The sequence below is a fragment of the Egretta garzetta genome, unplaced genomic scaffold, assembly GCF_000687185.1.
Source record: "Egretta garzetta isolate BGI_Z169 unplaced genomic scaffold, ASM68718v1 scaffold319, whole genome shotgun sequence".
NCBI lineage: Eukaryota > Metazoa > Chordata > Aves > Pelecaniformes > Ardeidae > Egretta > Egretta garzetta.
Window position 1 is genome coordinate 562,518 of NW_009260769.1, and position 21,298 is coordinate 583,815.

Sequence of the window (21,298 nt, forward strand, 5' to 3'; positions counted from 1 at the left end):
AGATTCAGCAATGAAGCCAAGTTTATTTTTGACTCATGCAAATAATACCTTTCAAAATCCCAGGGTAATACCCCTCTGTAAACAGTAAAGGATCATACGGATTTTTTGCAAGCCTAATTAAGAGACCAGAATTGCTGCATTGTTTTGATAATGCTGATTAGTTACCACCTTACCAAATACTTTTAAGATTATGTATTATTCAGCAATGTGGCAGTGGCTAATGCAGACTGTAAAGGCTCATCTCCTTTTTGCTATGCCCATTCCCTTGTGCCTTTTGATAGTTCCTTATGTAGTCCCTGGTTTGTACATGATGTACTGATGCACGGTCAATTCACGCATTTGTAACATGCATCAGAAAACCTGTAGCTGGTCTCTTAAGGTCTGTATTTCTCGGTTTCTTTTTCTTGTTGGACTGAACCTAGCTATGGGGACTGATTTTTGTTTTTCTTTGTCTGTTTTGTAATTATGTGCATAAGTTGATAACTTCTCCTCAGAGGGATATATACATTAGGTATTATGGTTGTTTTTACAGCACATAGGTTTTCTCAGCTCTGACTTCATATTCATTGTATCTTCTTCCCTCAGTTGTAAGTTCAGAATTTAGCCTGTGTTCCACTCTGTATACATACCAGAGAGGTTGGAAAGACCAGCTGTCTGTTGGATTAGTAGACACTAACTAAATTAGTAGCCACTAAATGGATGCAGTAGGCATGGACTTTGTGAATTGGTCTGATGTGAGGCTGCAGAAGTGTTGGAAATGAACCAAGACAGACCTTTTAGGTATCTTCGTTCTTGTATGTATGTATGTTATGTATGTATGTATGTATGTTCAAGAATAATGGACAGCAACTGGAGCGGATGCTTGATCAGAATGAAGCTTTTGGAGTCCTTGGTGTATCAGATCCCCTAGATCTCTCTGAGCATAGCTCTAGTAAGTGTCCCAAATGTGAGCTGAATGTGTCCAGATCTTTGAGGCAGAGTTGGGAAGAATCAGGGTTCTGGTGATGACAAAAATACAAGATCTTAGTGTTGGAAATGTGTGTGAGGAGTAACAGGCCCATGTATACGGCTGGTATGCTCATGTGTAAACAATATCATAGGGGTCAGAGTTAATGTTTAATTATTGTATGAAAAATGAGCAATATTCTTTCAGGTGCCTTAGTACTCTGCATACCTGCTTCCAGATTCTCCTTATTACAAACTTAAACTTACTCTGAGTATGCTGTCTTTTTTCATATATTTTTAAGTGTTCATACAGTTGTGAGACAAATGAAAAGCTGCTCTAAGCCCAAGTGTTCAGAACATGTTTTATTTGGTTTTATAATGCATAGACAAAATACACGTGCACACTTCTGCTTCATATTCACATGCATCTGTGTGCTGGAGACAATGCCCCTGCCCTTGTTTTAAAGCACCATCTCACTTCCTTCCTCACCATCACTGTTCTTTGCTGCCACCTCTGCTTGCGTATGCTCCAAAGCTCACATCATGGAGAAATCCAACTAGATGTGTAAGTATCCTCTCTGGAGCCAAGCAGATGACAGAGCATGTTTGTTCTTGAAAATTGATTCTGGTTTTCAGGGCCAGCGTTGAAGATGCCATGCTTTTGGGCACAAGTCTGTAACTGATTAGCATCACACAGAGTCCCGCCTGAAAATACTCTTCTCCTGTTCTAACCCTGAGGTAGCTGCTTTGGTTTCAGCAGAAAATGGGTGTGTGGATAGTAATGAGCCACTGGCATTTTTACTACTGTCTTGCCTAATCCTGTGCAAGACTGGCTTAAACACACTGACTTAAAAATGGCGGTGGTTGGTCTGCAGACTTGTTCTTCCACTGCTACTTGGAAGCCCAGAGTAGTGTCTGCCTGCTACAGTGCTGCCTTGAGAAAACCAGCTGTTAACCTGCACTCCATCAAATGCTGAAAGGTTCAGTGCCTTCCCTTAGAGTAATGTTAGTCTTTGTTCTTCTTTTGAAGCCTCTTGAAGTGTTCTGAATTGGCTTCATTTTCACAGACAAAATGCTTGTTGCTACCTGAAACTCTGGGTTTTTCAAACTATTTTAGACTAGGCAGAATGATTAGATGTTGAATTTTAGCCTGGTTTATTCCCGCTATCTTTCCCTCTCTGCCTTTCCGCCTTCCTTGTCACCTGAATAATTTTTGCTTTATTGACCCTTTTCTGCTGAATCTGAGAAAGCTGGAGATCTTAGCGATATTAAACCCCTTAAAATATTGTGAAAATTCACAGAAGAACGACCATATCTGTGCGTCTCCCATCCTTCTGCTTCTGCTCTCATGCAAAGGCTGTGGTATAAATCCGACTATTTTAATAGACGCAAGAGGACCTGTGCTTTGCTTGAGGAAATCAGGTTTCTTGAATTCTGCTACTGTGTTTGCTCACTTCATGGTGTCAAAGGTTAACTGGGTGGTGTTTGTGGGTATTTTATGTGTTTATTATGGGAAGAGTCTACCTGTGAGTAGGTTTCTGAAAATAATTAAATTGCAGGTGGCTTTTGCCCTGCAAATGTTGTGGACTCTGAGGTGCTGCTGATTGGGCAGCAAAGCTCTTGTTAGTGTTACCAGAAGTACTGCATTAAAAACAGGCTAGTATTGAAATATTTTTAGCTGCTGTTGCCACCAACCAAGAATGATCGATTATTTTATCAGTTCATGTACCTTGCAGTAGAAAACTTCTATTTGGAATAGCAAAGATTTTTGCTTTCAGAATTTGCCTAATTAAAAATCAAGGTTGCAGATTCTTTGCTGACTGTCTGCCCTAGGCAAATCTCTCATTTGAAGCTACAATTGGCCCCTAAAGAAACAACTTTGTTATGCTGCTGGATACCTTCATAATGCTGTTTCAAACCCAATTTCTTATTCCTTCGAACCCTCTGTTATTTAGATTCATTCAACTTAAAGATTCATCTTGAAAGCAGAGTGCATTAAGTAGTAACTATGCCTCTTTAACCAATGACTGTCTTTTATGTCTTTTCTATCCTTTCCCTTGGTCCCCCATCAGCCACGTTGTCTGTATTGGCACTGGTGTGACTGCGATTGGTTCTTCCACAGATTTGAGCTTGTACATTTGAGTACTTGAGTACATTTGATCTTGTTGTTCAATACACTGTTTGTTAAGCTTCATTATACAATCTGAAACCTAATAAAATACTCTTATCAGGGCCTTGCTAAAATTATTTTGGGAGTTCTGAAGAGGATTCTAGAAGTAGATAACTTACGCTCAAGACCAAGAGAATTGCTTCCAGTTCTTCAGAAAAGAAGTTATCTTGTGTGGCTATCGTGAGAAGTTGTAACTATGATGGTAGTACGTGTTGATGAATTGACCTTAGAAATATGCAGAAGAACCAATTCAGTATTATTAATTATTTAGAAAGTGTGATTACTACTTGTCTACTTGATGAGTGAAAGTGCCGAAAAGCAGACGTATATAGAATGTATGTAGAGTTCACATGTGTAATCTGCAGACCCATACTTGAATTAAAACAGGTTATGGTTGGTTTTAATGGAATTCAATCAAAGGATAAGGGAAATGAGCTCTCTTTATGGCAGCGTGTGTGCTGTGCATGAATAACAGGACATAGGTAACCGTGTCCCGTTAGTGTATGCTAGAAACTTAAATATTGGGCATTTTATTTTGAGGTGAGGTCAAAGACTGTTGCAGTTGTGAAATTGAGTTGACCATAGCAGATGTTTTGTCTCACCTGGCTCTCAGGTGCACGCTGTCAAGTGTCTTTAGAGCATCTTATGGATTTGAATGAGTGGCCATGTGTACCTAAGAGGTGTGGAGAAAAGGGAGTTGTAATAAACAACAGGATCCAGTACGGACGTTCATTCTTGTTTCATTATGATGCTCAGAAAGAGGAGCTGGCTGAAAACATGTTACAATGTATTCAACCAACTAGCAAGTTTTCCTCATCCAAACATGGCACAATGGAAAATAGCAGTGACAAAAATGGTTAAGAATCTGAAACTTGAGTAATAATAGTAACTATTAATACAAATAAACTTTGAAGAGCTTGTTTTATGTTTGGATAACCCTAGTTTAAGTGACTTGCCAAGTCCTACTAAATCAAATCAACTACAGAGTCATCGTCAAAACTGATTTCTTGGCTCACTACTTTCCTTTTCCTGCTGCTGCAGGATTATTCCTAAGATACAGTCAGGTTTCAAACCTCAAAGCTTGCTCAGTTTTAAAATGTGATCTCTCTCCCAGCTAGAAAGAGTCCTGTCCCGTCTTCCCTGCCCTCCAACACCTACTACTTGTTTTCTTGAAGTCTTTATACCAGTCTGAATGTTTCAGTGTTTTGTTGGCTACTTGTTTTCTTGAAGTCTTTCCATTTATACCAGTCTGAATGTTTCAGTGTTTTGTTGTTATAGTCCTTAGTCTCTCTCTAGTGTCTTTCTTGTTTGTCTCACTAAAATTTCTTTTGACTTTAGTGAATATTTTGTTTCATCTGACATAAAACAGTCCCAAGATTGGGTAAAGTAATGCAGATTTTCCCCTTCCCTTTATAAAATAGAAATTAAATTATTGAATATTCTAGTGTGGGCTGAACTGTATGTATCTTCAGGCCTCCACAAAGGAATAATTTATAGAGATATTTTCTTTTAAACCAAAATTATTTAAGTTTGTCTTCCTAATTATTACTAAGTTGCTTAGTACACAATTGGTGCCAGGCAATTACTCTGTGATGCTGAGTGGCATTTCATATTATACACTGTATTCTCCAGTAAAACCTGCCAGATACATTTTCTAGGTTAATGTTTCACCGTTTGTCACTTATTGTCCAGTTTTTAGTTTGCTCTAAGAAAATGGACTTTCCTCTCCATTATAAGCCAACTAAAAGTATTTAAAAATTCAAATTTTAATATATGCTGCTTTCTTAGCGTTTGCATTATTTAAAGCTGCACCATTTGTCTTTTAAGTACACTATTACTACAAGTCATAGAATATATGAGCTGTAAGTTCCTTAGAATAATGGTTTGAAAGGAGGAATAATTGCAAACTGAAGATAATACATATTGCACAGGTACAAGGATAAGCAATAATGGCATTTTTCATACATATTAGCCAAATGTAATCTCTTTTTATAACGACAGAGGGAGACGAGCAAGAGTCTGGGTGGTATAATCTGAAAAGTGACAAGAATAAATCTGTGTTAAGTAGATCTTTTAATCCTGGTAGCCTTGACAGCCGGCACAGCTGAGGAGAGCGGGGGGAATCGCGTGCCTGCTTCTACCTCATCACCACAACCGTGCCCTGAGTGCGGCACCCAGCCATGTGCCAGCCCTTGCTAAGGTTTTCTTGCAGTCCCAAGTACTCATGCTAGGATCAGGTGACCAACTTGTCTTGTTCCTTGTTGTCTGTCACTACCTATTAGGGGATTTTCCAACTGATGAGGTAAATGCAAGCAGAAAAATCCTAGGTGGTCACCTGATACGTCTTTGAATTTGTAGGACTTTTGCTAGAGAAACTATCCTATGATGAGTGTGTTTGAATCAGGCACGAGCTATTTTTCAACCCATATTAGTGAACTTAAAGCCACATTTTTGTAAGCAGACATGTTTTCAGGTGTTTATTTTGATCACTGTTAAAACCTGCTCAAGTAAATAAGAACCACAGGTATGTTCTGTGCCACATCCTGAAAGTGTGATGTCCTGGTTTTGGCTGGGTTAGAGTTAATTTTCTTCCTAGTAGCTGGCACAGTGCTGTGGTTTTGATTTAGGATGAGAATAATGTTGATAACACACTGATGTTTTACTTCTTGCTAAGTAGTGCTTACACCAGTCAAGGGCTTCTCAGCTTCCCCTGCTCTGCCAGGTGCACAAGAAGCTGGGAGGGGGCACAGCCAGGACAGCTGACCCCAACTGGCCAAAGGGCTATTCCAGACCATATGATGTCATGCTCAGTATAGAAACTGGAGGGAGTTGGCTGGGGGGCAGTGATCGCTGGGGACAGGCTAGGCATTTGTTTGTGGGTGGTGAGCGGTTGCATCACTTGTTTTTCCTGGGTTTTGTTCCTCTCTCTCTTTTTTGGTTGTTTTCCTTTTCACTACTATTTATTATTATCATCATCATCATCATCATCATCATTATTATTTTATTTCAATTATTAAACTGTTCTTATCTCAACCCACAAGTTTTCTTACTTTTGCCTTTCTGATTCTCTCCCCCATCCCATGGGGTGGGGAGGGTGAGTGAGTGTCTGTGTGGTGCTTAGTTGCTGGCTGGGATTAAACCATGACATGTGGAGACAGGAGAAAAATTAGTATTAGATGCTGGGCCAGGGGGGAAGGTGGGGGGGAACCAGAAGAGAAAGGAGGACTGGGGAAGCAAATGTCTGCAGTGTGACAGAGGACCGCATTTATGTTAAAGCTACCCGCAGGAGAGCAGTGCATTTTAGAGCAGTCCTTAGTTCTTCCAGTGTTGTCCCCCATGACCTTGTTTGGGTGCTCGGTAGGGTGACTAATGGTTCACCATGTTCTTTTTTCCTGGTGACTTGCCTGTTGCCTGCCTCTGGGTTTGTGATTCCCCTTATGCTGACTTCTGCAGTATTCCTTCAGTCTCTTATCTCAGGGCTTTGATGCATATGTTCTGAAGGTGGCCACCGTGACTTTGGGTGGCAGCAGATGGTAAACCTTCAGGCTGCCACCGGCTATACTGGTGTTAAGTTGGAAACTTAACGTTTGATGAAGAATCAGTAGTGCATATGAAAGAGCTTTTACTGCAGAAATATCTTTTAATTAAAAAAAAATTAGCATACTGAAACATTTGCTAATTTCTGTGCATTTAAAGGATCCTAAAATTAACTGTTTTCTTAAACCTAGACTATGGTTATTTACCAGGCAGGTTTTATTTTATTTTTCTCCAATTAATTGTACCTACTATATTGAATTGAATTTAATTTATTTTCCACTAAGCTGTTGGATACACTGTAAATCAAATCTAAGAAGCTAATTTTTTTAAGTAGCTGCTGTCGGCATTAGAATTAACCCTTGACTTAGGGGGGAAAAAAATCACAAGTAGAAAATCCTATTTGGCATCATGGAGGGTTATTGCTGTCTGCCACTTTACTGAGATGCTGCCATGTAGTGCTGCTGTGTTCACTTGTTTTTTGGATTGTGCCTGAAAGCTCAAGTGCTTGTACAGAATAGGGATGTCTGTGCTGCTGAAGATGCTTATTTACATTATATATTTATATGTGGCAATTGCTATTTGCCTGTCAGTGTTTTTGGCCACGCTGAAGTTGTCATCAACGCAGAAAAACAGGGAAAGAATGAGTAAGCAACAGTACCATAAAAGCCAGCATGATGTGTAGACCTTGACTCTGTTCGTACATTAGTATAACAAATAGGATTTTGCCTAGTCTCCTTTTGTGTCACAGTCTAGTTGCTCAGTGCCCAGGAGTGCCCTGCTGTGAATTCTTTTCCCTCCCCTCTGAGATAGGATGCTGAATGTTACAGCTGGCAGCTCATTGTTAGGAGGTATTGAATATTACAAGTTACGCAGTAACTCATCATCAGCGAAACAGGTTCCAGCAGCTTATGTGAGGTAGGAGCAGCCTAGTCTAATGTGAGAATCTCTGTATGATCTGCTCTGGAGAAGAACAGAGTTATGCCGTAGGGATTGCTATGTGGAATCCTGTTTCGTTCCGTCATGCCATTAGGGTGGAGATCTGTCACTTTGCATTTTAAAAAGAAGTCTTAGAAAAAGAATTACTGAAGCACTGCCTTTTGCAATGGGAGAGAAGTGTGAAGGAATGCAAACAGGAAAGACTTGTTGGGATAGCACTACTGTCTAGAATTGGCTGTAAAGCATGAGGTAAGGAGAATAAGTTGGCATTTGGGTCAATGACAGGCTTACTGTATGCGCTTCTGCAGCAGCCTGGTAATGCATCCAAGAGCTGCTCACTTTTCTCTGCTCTGGATGTGTGATAAAAAGTCAAGTAAATATACTTGTGACTGTCTCTTACCTGTTCTCATCCCCCCCGAAATGTCAGTTTTCTGATAGTGATTTATTAGTTCACATAACCCTTTAATTATTTGGGTGACTCTGGTTAAACCACCTTTTTGTAATATGCATACAGGCTGTCTCCTGTTGAAGCAGGTTTTTAGTTTGGTGGGCCCATGTGAAGTCCACAGTCTGCCAGAGCCAAATGGAGCATCACTAGGTAAATTCCTAAAGTTACTTTTATGGCTCTTCCTGGGCTTCTTGGAGTTCCTTTAGAGGTAAATAGTCTTGCAGAAAGGTCAGTACTGAATCAGCAAAGAAATAATTTTCCATGAAATGAAGTGGAGCTGTAGATGATCATGATTGGGGAATGGTATGATGCTTGATGGAAAGGAAGAAGAAAGAAGCTGGTTAGTAAAACTGGTTAGTCCATCTAGGTAGTTAACCTCAAAGGCACACAAATATTATTTGTTGTTATTACAGTTATAAAACTGTAGCTGCTACTTTCATTTTGATGTTGTAATATAACAACAGATGAAGCTATCCCTGAAGGGACCCTTTGTCTGTTTTATTCGCGTTAGTGGTAGTCATTCTATATGTTGTCTTATAGGGCAAGGGCTCAGTAATCTGTTCTGTTACACCATATGCTAATACAGTGCTGATAAGCAAGTGTGAAAAATGAAAGAGAGGAATACATTAATTGTATTTGTGCAATAAGGTATGCTATCAAAGGTAATTATTTCATGACAGTTTTAGTTATAGCAGTTGTTTTATCATGGAATAAAAGATGGCTTTAGGAGCCTTTTATTGGAAAGACAATTGTATCAAATTAGTACCAAATTAGATTTTTGTCTTTATAAAGGTGAGCAAACCCATGAGCAGTTTTTAAATTGGTGTCTTCTACTCTACAAATGAACAAATCCTGTTTGAGGGTTAAAGAAGCTATTATTCTGTCCTTTATGCTGACAGCTTCATTACTGATTGGCCTACTGTTGGTATTAAAAAAATGTTTGGCTCCTTATGATCTTTGTGCATGCAACTATAATATTAATACAGACCACGGAACTGTTCATTAAGAAATGACTTTAAATGAGGTTGATGCTTGTAAATCTGGAGAGATACAGATGTTAAATGCTGCCATTCCTTTTCATACACAGCCGTATGGCTAATAATTTCCAAGTGGCTAAAGCTCTTGTTAGCAAGAGTGCTGGTGTGTTAAGAATGGCCCTATAAATAACTTTAAGAACTGAAGTTGAAGGTGCTTCTTTTAAAGACTATTGTTAACTAAACATTATTGCCAAACAGATGGAAAGCATTCACGAGCCTGATGTTTTTAGGTCTAATTATATTATCGCCAGTCCTGTACGGCTCAGTTGAAGAGGTGTATCCAGAGGCCAATTTATAATCATTTAGCCAACACCTGTTTGGGAGATATTGACAGTCAAAGGGCACATTTAAAAAAAAAAATCACATATGTTCTTGTATTTATTGCCTCAATGTGAACAGTGTCTAGTTACAAACAAACTTGGGAGAAGGAGGAGGAAAGTGACTGTAAACACATAGTTGTTTCCGAACTATTTTTATCTTCTTTTGGTACCTCTTGTAAAGTGGCTTTTATTTTTCACTTGTTCTTTTGGTTTTCTTTATTGTTTGTTTGTTTTTAAATTTTAATTTTACACCTTTTGGTTAAGCAAGGGAAACAAAACCAGTTTTACAATTGCTATTTATTCAGCTGGTTTCCACTGTTCCTGGAAGCCCCAGGTAAGAGGCCTGAAAAGTTGTTTGGCAAACTCAGTGGCCTAGGGACGTCTGCTTTTCTTTACTGTGCCCTTGACATGGAAGCTGTGTGTCATTCCTTTGTCAAAAAAAATCTCAGTAACACCAGCTTCTGTTGATGTTTTTTTTTTTTTTGCCAGAAGATATAGAACAGCTTTTAAAATTGGGTGCAACCTTAGTAAAAGAGTAGGTCTTTGAGATGGAGGGGTGTCTGTCACTTTATTTTATTTAGTGAAAGTTGGTGAGAGAGAAAGGATTAGGAGAGACTCTGGTTCTACTCCTCTTGCTTGAGATGCTCAGGAGTGCGATGGGGAGAGACAGGGGCAGTGTTTTGAATGTGGCCATCCCAAAGCACAAGGGTTGCTTTGCTGCAGCTGCTACCTGGGGGGAGCCTGCACAACCCTGCCCTGACACCTCCCCTCCTGGCCCAGCTGCCTGGGCCTTTTGCACGTCTCCACCTCACCTCGCCATGGGCACTGCACAGGATGGCTGTTTCCACAGTTCCCTTGGTGTTGGGGAGAGTCAGCATCTCAGCCTGGTAGACTTCACCCTTCAGAGATAGTAGGGCATGACTGTATCGCTGCCCTACACAGCAGGGAGATAAGGGAGACCGTGTGCTGTGTTGTCCTTCTGTCACCTGATGAGTCCAGCACCATGTTATTCCTGACACGTTGTTCCTCTGCAAGAAGTCTTTTCTGATGCGAGCTGACTTGGTCTTCACTGCATCGGTCTATTGACTTGGAGTTGCTCCATCTTGCCTGTTGAACTCAAAGTTTGGTAACCCCAGTGCTGGCATTTGCAGCCCTTTAGGTGTTTGATTTTGCAGCCTAAATATTTTGCTATAACTGTATGTGAATATTTTTACTGGAAGTTTACAATGTCTGTTGTAAATAAACAGTGAGTGCACACTCTTGTTCTAGTTCCTAGAGGAGGGTTGGGCTTGTGCTGCTGTCTTGCAGCTGTACTTCCAAGTACATCTGTGTTCTTGGAGTTTGAAAACAATTAATATCCTGAGCAGGGTGATTCGAAGACGGAGATGCGGAGGGTTCCAGCTCCCTAAAGATGCAGTTTCCCAAATACATTTTTGTTTTGTTTGTTTTGTTTTCAACACATAAATAAATGGAGATTGCTAAGAGGGTAGTCATTATTTAGTACGTCTCTCTTTGCTGTGCTGTGTTTAAAATGCTTTAAGTTGAGGTGATGCATTCCTAACAGAGATCCCCCCTGCAGCTGTAGGTGTTCTCTCTGCAGCGAACCCATCCACTCTTTTCACCCTAAATACATAATCTTTTTTTTGTTGTTGTTACCTTAGTGCTAGTTCACAGTGGCACAAAGGGACTTTCTTGCAGCCATTTCTGTTGTGGCTTATGAGTGCTGCAAAACAAAAATGGCAGTGGAGGAATGAGACAGCAGTGACTATACAGTTGATAAAACACTTTTTTTTGTGGCCTGGGCATGCGTGTGGCCAGCTTTTAGTTTAGCATCCTGGAAAGCAGGTATGTAGCCACCCTGCAAAAAAACCCTCTGGTAACCCACTGGTAGGCAACACATTTGATGTTACAGGAAGCCTGATGGTGAAAAGTGTTGCACAAGGAAGGTAGGTACAGTGAGGATTAAAGTGAAGTGACATAGGAAGGCAATGCTATGTGAAGGTTACTTTTTGTGCTTCATTGTGTTGCTACCATTGCATTTCTATAAATTGGGCTTTGCTAGATTATTGCTGTAATTATAAAGTACTGGTTATTTCTGTTACCAAGTTAGGATTCATACTTTAAGTTAGCTGATTGGGAATCAGGTGACATTCTGATAGTTCTCTAGAGATCTATATCCTCCATCATATTTCTTTCCTAAAAAAAGACTGCCTATCAAATGTATGCTGCAGGACTTGAATTTTTTTTTTTTAAATCATTACTTATATCACTTCCTTTGTAAGAATATTCAACATTAGATTTAAGAACTGTGTTAACTTACTCATGTGAATCTTAAATATTTCTCTGAATACTTTTTGCTTAGGTTTTGCTTGTAATGGACACTAGAACACAGCAGACTTTTATACTGAAGGTGAGTAAAGTCTTTTATTACTAGTCTAAAACAGTTTGGCCTCCTAAATTACGCCACTACACAGAGATCAATTTGCACCTAATGTAGAGAGTTATCTCTGTGATACATTGTTATGTTAATACATATATCCCTAATAAGTGCACTGGAATTCTTTTTGTTGGTGTTCAGTGGTTTTCCCTTCCTTCCTTCCTCTGTAAGTCTCTAGTGCTCAGATGTGCTGGTTATTGAGGTCAACGCTTTAGCAGGCTTCAGTATAGGTTCAGTTTCAGTGTGCTGCTTAAAACATCTCTAAAGCCCTGGTGGCTCAGGACACTCACAGGCTGCTGATGAATGTGAAAATTTTCCCTAGCTCAACTATATGCACAACACCTTGTATTTGAATCACAGAATGGCAGGGGTTGGAAGGGACCTCGAGAGATCATCCAGTCCAACCCCCCTGCTAAAGCAGGTTCACCTAGAGCAGGTTGCACAGGACATTGTCCAGGTGGGTTTTGAATATCTCCAAAGAAGGAGACTCCACACCCCCTCGGGCAGCCTGTTCCAGTGCTCTATTGCCCTCAATGTAAAGAAGTTCTTCCTCATATTCAACTGAATTTGGTCTTCCTTTAGCTGGAGAATATGCCATTGGCCAAAGTGGATGCCAGATGAAATGGACTACTGGTCTTATAAAAATTGCTTTCCTATGTTTTACATCAATAGGCCGCAAAAACTGAGTTTAATGTTACTAAATGATTGAATTAACAAATAGTTAATTGGTCAGAATAAAATTTTTCACATTATTCTTTTGCGTTTCAGAAAGTGCTCAGATCAAGATCCTAATATGTTCAGAGCATCTGTGATGTTGAGAATTAGTTTAGTACGAGTGTTATTATTGTGGCCATTATTTCAGGCTCCCCTTGACAGGAATTCCACTGCTGGTGGGAGGAAGAGCTGAACAACTGTGTCCTAAACTTCCAGTTCTAATTAGTTGTTAACGTTTTGTAACTTTGCTTCAGGTCTGGCTTACAACCCTGCCTTAACTTTGTGCATCTGGCCTTTGAAGTTGTTTGTCTTAAGTATGTGTAGGGTACAGAAAATCTGTTTGTTCCTCAGAAGGGATTATTTGTGAATATTGTATATTAGAACCTCACTTTATCTACTGGCAGATAGGGTAACATTGAATTTCCCACTTAACTGCTTATGTTTATCAATATCGTAATAGGTCACACTATTGACATAATTTTTTCCCTCTTTCTCTCTCCCCTCCCTTTCTCCCTCCCACATCAATTTTTTCACTTCTGGCAACTTCATCTCTGTGCTACCTCCCACAAATCATTACCTCTCAAGGAGACTAATCCTTCCCTTTCCTTTTTGTTGTGGCGGTTGTTGTCTTTAATAAAGTACAATGGAAATGTGAGGATTACCTGTAAGGCTAAGACATTCTTTTGTCTTTATAACTTGAATTGAATTTTTTTAATAGTGTCTTTTGGTCACACATAAAAATAAAATTTTAAAAAAAGGTCACGGGGAAATAACTGAGTGTCATCCTGATGACTTAGTTTGAGAGAGATTCTAATAAAAACATTGACCCATGTAATTGATTTTAATGGCAGCTTTGTGCCATCTTCTGTTCTCTGGAAATGCGCCAGATGCCATCAGCACAGCCTCGGGGGACCGAGGGGCATAGAGCAGCAGATGAGTGGTTTCTCTGAAGCCCAGAGTAACTCGGATAGATTAGTTTGGTTGATAAACACAGAGCACAGCAGGCTCCAAAGGCAACTGAGGGTACAACTGACCTTTTTGTTCTCTGTCAGGGTCTAAGGAAAAGTAGTGAGTACAGCAGGAGCAGAACGACCATCATCCCCCGCTGTGTGCCCAACATGGTGTGTCTGCACAAGTACATCATCTCCGAGGAGTCTGTCTTTCTTGTGTTACAGCATGCAGAAGGTTTGTCTCTCGTTTAAGTATATTGCTAAAATAAAGTCAAAGGTTTAAGTTTTAATCAATGGTACATTTAATTGTCAAATTAGTCTCTTATACATCTTATTAAAATATTTTTAGTGTGCCTAAGAGATGTCATGTAAGAGAGCCCACTCCCGTCCTCTGTCCCTCTCCCTTTTCCCCCCCCTCATTCTGTGGTGGATCTGATTCCTGTTTCAAATGGCCTCAAATCCTGATGGGTTACTTGAATTGTAGCAATATTGAAAGCTTCCAACTGTTTTATTTTCTACAGGAGAGTGAGTGCTTTGACTGCAACAACTATCTGCAGTATTTACAGTCATTTCTCAGAGATAGTCTTTGGCTACTTTTGTAAACTTTGGCGAGTAAATCTTTTTAGCATCTTATAGTTAAAATGATAAGTATTCCCACAAGAATTTAGTAACTCTCTGCTAAAAAACATGAACATTTGCCTGTTGGTTAATTTTGCATAGTTATTCCGATCTGGATTTTTAAGAAAATAGCTAGTGGCATCATACAGGAGTTCAAAGCAGAACCACACAGTTGTGCCTTCAAACTATTTATAAAATTCCTGTTAAATGTACAGGGAACAGGTGGCACAAAATAATTACATTTTGATTTTTTTGGTCTAACACCTGGATTGAAATATTCCCTAAATGTAATTATCCATATTTGTTTAGATTGAGTGCAGAATATAAATTTTGGGATTGCTAATAGTTCTCTTTTTAAGGAAATGTTAATAATTCAGTCAGAATGGATGATGTAAAGGAACTAAGCTAACTGATAGAGAAGATAATTTTATTACATTGAATATTATTTCTTTTTTTCCTAATAACTTGGATTTTGGCTTTTTCATGAAAAATGTTACATGAGGCCAGTTAAAGTTAACTTTACATTATGAATGACTGTTTCTGCTATGTATGACTTAATTTTGCCATGAGCAGTGATGCATGAAGAAGGGCCTCACAGTACTGCCTGATGGTGATCTTGAGGGTTTACAATGCTGCTCTGTACCATGCTACTTTTCTTGAGGTGTGTGTAATTCAGCTGAATGGAGACTCTCACCTGAATTGTAATCTCCACATAAGCTAGTACATTTTGTCTGGAGAAATAGTATTTAAAAAAAACCCAACAAAACAAACCCAAAACAAAAAACCCACCAAAAAACCCCCAGCCTTGTCAGATACCAACTGTCCTTAAGGCTATCATAATCAAAGGATTAGAGACAGGATAAAATAATAATTTAAAAAAAACCTGTTCTTAACATTTCTGCAGTTTCTGAAGACCTACAGTTTTGCTCTTCTCTTCAGGAAGAATGATCCTTCTCAAGACAGAAGGGTGAAGAAGTAGTGGAATTTGGGGGGGAGTAGTGGTCAGACAGAGAGAAAAAATATTTTAAGGAAGGCTTAATGTGACCAGTTGACAAATATGATCTGGAAGTGATAATTTTCTTGTGACAACAGTGAGAAAAATGGAGGCATTGCATGATCAGAGCTCTTTCACTTAAGAACAGAAACCTCAGCTTAATATTTGGAATGGATGGGGTGTTGTCCTTAAAAAGGAATGACTCTCTCCTGGTCATATTTGACATAGTCACAAATCCAGTGAAATGTGCTTGGCCTGAATGTCATGCTCTTACCAACATTGGCTGTACATGTTTTGAGTTCTATGGTGGAAGGACTTCAATTTACTAAGTGCCTTCTAAATCAGGTTTGTGCAACACACAGCCCACAGCCTTGTGCAGCAACCACCCACCATTTGTTTGATCTGCCAACAGTGAAGGTGGTGTCTGTCAAGCATTCTCGTTTTGGATGGTCAGGCAGCGAACTCGTACCCTGAGGCAGCGACAGCTCATGTTGCCTTTCTCCCAGGCATGGGTCTAACATGCAAGTAGGAGACATGGGAGGGAGATGGGTTATTTTGAGGTGGAGCTGGGAGAGGAGGTACAGATGACATGAGTGCTTTCTACAGGGAGAGCTCTGAATGGGAACAGGGGTGTAGGGAGCACGGGAAGAACTGGGGAGCATTGCAGAGAGGATGGAGGACTGGCAGGCTGTGCTGGGGAGGAAGGGGAGAGCTGCGGGGACCAGAGGGATTTCGATGTGGGTGAGGGCTGTTGTTGGTAATACATGATCCACGGGTTCACTTGACTTGGACACTTGTAGGTATAAGTTATAAACTGCATAGGGTTTTCCCTTATTTTCTGATAAAGCAGCAAGTAGTATGGAAATGGATTCACCTCTGTCCCTGTTCTCAAACCATTCCAAAATAGTGATGTGCTATAAGTACTTTTCCCTGATTTTCAGGGAATTAACAAGATAAATTTCTTTAAGGATGGTCACTTGCTTTCATGAACTTAATGACTGGGCTCAGAACAGGCAAAGCGGGAGGAAAACGAGTGACATATTATGTTCTAAAGAGGGATAGCAGGGGCACAAAGTAATGAGTAAATTGCCTGAGAATGCATACAAAAAGCGTATTGCAGGTGTAGGGCCTGATCCCAAATACCTAACTGGGGCAGTAATTTTTTGTTGCCTCTAGAACTGCATGGCAGCTGCACATCACCCTGTCCCAGGAGACTGATGCTGGAAAGTGATTCAGGAGAAAGGCTTAATTTTCAAGCTTTGGAATCCCTATAGATAAAGCTGTCTTAAAATTTCATCAATCTCTAGACCAAATATAAATAGAGAGGGTACCTGTAGTTTATTTTGGGAAAGGATAGACATTTGAGAGACTATCACTTAAAAAGCATTGTCCTAGAAATTTTATTCCGTAACTTCCTGAATGCTCTTAATATTAATACTCTAAGTACTTCTGTTCCAATAGGAAAGAAGATACTGCCAGTCAAATTTATAAGTGTATTACTTTGTGGTGATTTATTATGCTAGGTATGTTAGCTACACCATTGGAAAGTTCAAGAGTAAAATATTAATTAAAGTGGGCAATGGCTTGAATTATAGCAAATTCAGAGGATTTTTAATATTATGCGCAGACATTATGTATTTGTTAAGCAGCTTGCTATTTTCTTTGTAGTAAATTTTGGCTGTATTAAGTGCAGCACTATTCGGTTTTGTATGGAACCCTGAAAGCTTGACCCCTGACTCTTACTCAAGATGAAGACTTTTTTTTTTTTTTTAATAAATCATGATGCCATTGCATGCTCAGAATCAGTGAGTGAGGTCTCGGGTTCTCTTACAGACTTTTCTCATGGCCACAGCTGGAGGCTTCAGGGGTGTCTCAGAAGCACGAAGGTCCAGAAAGTTATCTTGTAGCTTTGTTGGAAAGCACTTGGCAAATTCTAGTGTGGTAGAGAGCCAATCTGATGTTAATAAGGCCTCACTTCTTCTTGGCAATGCTAACCCCAGAAATTTTAGAAACAGATGCTTCAAAAATAGGCTGGGGGGCTTCCATGGGACATCAAAGTTTAAGTGCCTGTTAGAAGCTGTCAAATCTCTTTAAGCATAAACAAGCTGGAGTTCGTATCAATCTGGAGAGCACTCAAGAAACTTCATGCTGAAGAGGCTTGCTGCACGCAGGAATTGATAGACAACAAGGTGGTAGCATTCTGCCTTGCAAAGCTGAGGATTTGTCGTTAGGAAAGGAGATTCAACAGCAATCGGAAAATGTAGGAAAGGTGATACAGTCCTTGGCAAGTGACTTTTTCAGGAATCTGCTTTGAAATAATAGCTTTTGCTCAAAGTGCATCAGGAAGTGGGAGCTTTGCCTAAACTAGCAAACTTTGTAGCAGAGATTCATGAGCAGCAGTGGAAGCAGCCATGTATATAAGACTCTGGTGTTTGTAAGTACTGTCATGTTAGAGATTAGGTTGGAGAATAGCTTCCAATTCATGTGTATGCTGCAACCCCACTGTGGCTGCCATTGGGATGCTGTGAAACGTTATTGTGGTATCATGGTAGTGCCTATGTGTCTGGTTCCCTTTTGGCCTAGAAGCTGTAGAAGCATAATTTTATGTAGCCATTGTATATTAACATGATGAAGTTTGCCAGTAGACATGTCTTTATTGAAAAGGAGGACAGTGATTCTAAGAAAACCATAAGGTTCTTTTTCCAGCAAGGAGTAATATTAAGTTGCATGAGGTGCGTGACGTACGATAGTACTCCTGGCCATAAACAAATTCTTATGCAGTGATGTAGAGAGTTGGGCCTGGTTTTGGAGAATAACTCAAGCAGATGTCTTTCAGGACTCTGTTTTTCTTCCCTATCCGATCACAACTATTTGGAAGCCTGGACTGTTCACTTTGACTTTGTTTGGGATTTCCTAAATACAGTGATTACTGCATTCTTAGCTGTATTCCAGTTCTGCAGAAATTGGAGTGTATTGTCCTTCAGAGTAAGCTCATGGGCCAAGCTAGCAAAAGCCATTGATTTATTTTGGAATATGTCTCCTTAGTCAGCCAATCTTTTGGGATGTGAAGCTGAAATGGTAAGTGTCTGAGCACCAGGTGAGGAAAAATCCAACAGGTCATGAATTTTTTTCTTGTCAGCTAGAGATTAAATTTGCTGATCAGTTAGGTTTCATTTCATCCTATGATATGTACTGTATAGTCTCTGTATCTTTCCTTTGATGTTCCTGCATCACATGCTAGCAATAACAAAAAACTGCAGAAATGTTTGAAAGAATATAAAATTATTATGGAACTAGCAAGATTCCTATCCAGCTTCATCACTTGGTCACTTCGTGCTGAAATTTGCTGTTGATTATTTTGGACACTGACTTTTCAGATTCTGCCTCTCGAAACAGAGGTATAACCTCCAGAGTGCTGGAAATGTGGTTAAGTCAGTCAATTCTAATAAGTAATTTTTCATTGAATAACTGCAGAAGAATGTAGAGCTTGGTGACTTTCGTGTGCTAATAAAACCAGAAAGAATGAGCTAGACAGGTTGTAGAGTCAGTTCATGGTAGAAATAAGTAATCTTAGTGATTAGTTGTGTTACTACTGTACTTCTGAAATGGTATTAAACACTAATAAACTTTAGCTTAAAATAGTAGCTTTTATAGTTATTTAGTATGTTAGACTATTTGACGATGACTGAAGCCCACTTCTTTGGATTGATTTCTGTAATTTTAGTTTTTATAGATTCCTGATACTATATTAGCATGGCTTGCTAATGGGTTTTCTTGATCTTACACAACACATGGGGAGAGGGGGAAAGATTATTAGTATGTCATTCATAAAGGCATAATTATATACCCAGATACAAATATCACTCTTGTTTGACCCTGGATTAGACATTTTCAGAAAGGAATAAAATTGTTGTTTTTCACTATAGAACACAATTATTGAATAGCATTTATTTACGTATTTCTACTTGACCAGGAGGCCAGTCTTGAAATATTTGTATGTAAACATATTTGGACATAATTTTTTTTTAATTTACTTGCATTTAACTCTAAATTGGAGTTGCAGTAAGTAGTCATTTCCACTGTGATTTTGAAGTCCAAGTGATTATTAATGAGCAACTTCTTTTTTTAAAAGGTAAGACAATACATTTACAAACAGAAAATGAGTCATTGTTGCAGTTCTGTCTGTTTTCACAGGTAGTCAGTGGTGAATTCTTGAACACTGTAAGGATAAAAAGATTTTTTTTTTCTTTTGCAAATTTTAGGTTTTCTGAAAGCATTTGAAATTGAACATTTTTAAAAACATAGCCTGAACCTTTTGACTCTTCCAGTGATTTTTCTGTGGGGTTTTGAAAGATTGATCTCAACAGGTCTGTTTTCCTTCCTTAATCCTCCTTGGGTCTCCTTCTTTCTTAAGCTACGCTAAGACTTTGAATAGAGGCCAAAATCTAGTGGAGGCTGTATGAACCCTTTCATGAAGTGAGGTGGAGGGAGCAGAAGACAGGAGTTACCTTGAGAGCAGCTTGACCTGTCTATAGGTGAAAAGCTAAGTCGTGTGAAGATAACTCTTGCACTTGTACTGCCGGGCATCCTAGCCCTTTCCTACCTTAATGTAGGGGTATGAAACATTTAGGTCAGTGAGAGCTGTTCAGGTGTCACACCTAAAAGTACACCTGGTATCCAGTAAGGACACAGGAAAAAAACTTGACAATACATCAGAGAAATAAGGTTTTGAGCTTTCTGCATCCTTGGGTCAAAGCTCAGTCCAGGCCTCCATTAGAAGGACCTTCTCTTGGTGCTTGCATCTGAGGAGAGGGCTGATGGTGCTAATATTTGCATTAAAGCCATGCCCAGAGGCTGAGGTGCTGTTGTGCCAGGCACTGCCCAAAGCTGCAGAAATGTAATGTAGGTCTTTGGGTCATGTTCTGTGAACACCCTTTGAAACCTAAGATTTGTGTTTTCATAAGAAATTTGTGAAGCGCAACTAATAAACACTAGTAATATGAAGATGGAAATATTTAGCATTTGCTTGAACTAATTAATATGGTGCAGGTGGAATGGGGAGACCTTGTGTTTTATTAAATGTAGCAGGGGCATGGTTGTCAAATGAGATTTTATTGTTTGGTGTGAAATGACCCTGAATAATTCCATGCCTAGTCAATAAACTGGGCAAAGTTATTTTGCAAGCACTGTATACTTAAAGTAATTGAAATTTTAAAGAAAATTATAGTTATAAAGCATATTGTTCCATCAGAATCTTGGGGTAAAATCAAACTTTTAGGTTGCTGTTTTTGCCATGGATGAAAGTGGAAAAGAGGAGAAAGTCTTTCACATATATAAAAAAAATGTATGTTCTCGCTCTCTCATTCTTTTTTTCAGTTGTTTTCTCTCCCTGCCATTCCATAGCAAAAGCATGGATAAATGTAAAAATGTGATATTAAAAAAAGAATTATTGGTGATTATGGGATGAGCAACTTTATATTTTTACCAAATCAGTTCAAAAACTGGTAACTCTGAAGTCCTGTGCAAGCCGCGTGGCTGAGTAGGCATGGCAGTGTCCTGGCTCTGCCTTTGCCCTGTTGAACAGCTGTGTAACACCTCGTATTTAAGGCAAGTGGCTTCATCATGGACTCACTGATTCTCACAGAGGGAGGGTCCTGCTCGTCAGGCACTTCTGGCAGTGCCAGGGCCCTTGGTCTCTCCGATGCAGGGCGGCCGGTCGCTTGTGTCCCGGCAAGCTCAGAGTCAGTTCCTGCCAGGGGCGGCCGCCGGCTTTTCTGGGCTGAGGGCTGCTGCTCTGCTGGGACTGACTGATGAGCCACGTCTTGCTGCTGTGGCGTGGCATGCTTGTAGGTATTCTGAATACATCTTTGGGTAGGTATTTAAAGTGTTTATGCAATACAGTGGTCAGTATAGCAGTTCTTGTTCCCTTTTCTATGAGCATTGTGTCTGTTTGGTCCTGTTTGCCTACCTGACGTCCTTTCTCATCGTCTTCTAGAAGGTGGCGAGGGTTATTCTGACCTACTAAGTCCGTTTGTAGCTTATGGCAGAAGCCATGTGGATTAAGACATCTAAATTGTCATTTTTACTCCAGCTTTTAAATTCCCTCTTAATATTTTTAATATACTTAGTTTTACCACAGCCAGCAAGATATTATTTTCTCCCTCCCTCCCCCTTCAAAAATAAGTCTTGTCT

General features: G+C 39.6%; 1 protein-coding gene across 8 annotated transcripts in view; it reads left to right on the forward strand.

Annotated features, from left to right (window-relative positions):
- RPS6KC1 (ribosomal protein S6 kinase C1) overlaps positions 1-21,298 on the forward strand; it is an 88,652-nt gene that overhangs the window by 45,942 nt on the left and 21,412 nt on the right. For all 8 annotated transcript variants that reach the window (XM_035901580.1, XM_035901585.1, XM_035901579.1 and 5 more), the window contains 2 exons: positions 11,756-11,803; positions 13,597-13,729. In XM_035901580.1, coding sequence (XP_035757473.1) covers positions 11,756-11,803; positions 13,597-13,729 — 181 coding nt within the window. The remainder of the gene's footprint in view (positions 1-11,755; positions 11,804-13,596; positions 13,730-21,298) is intronic.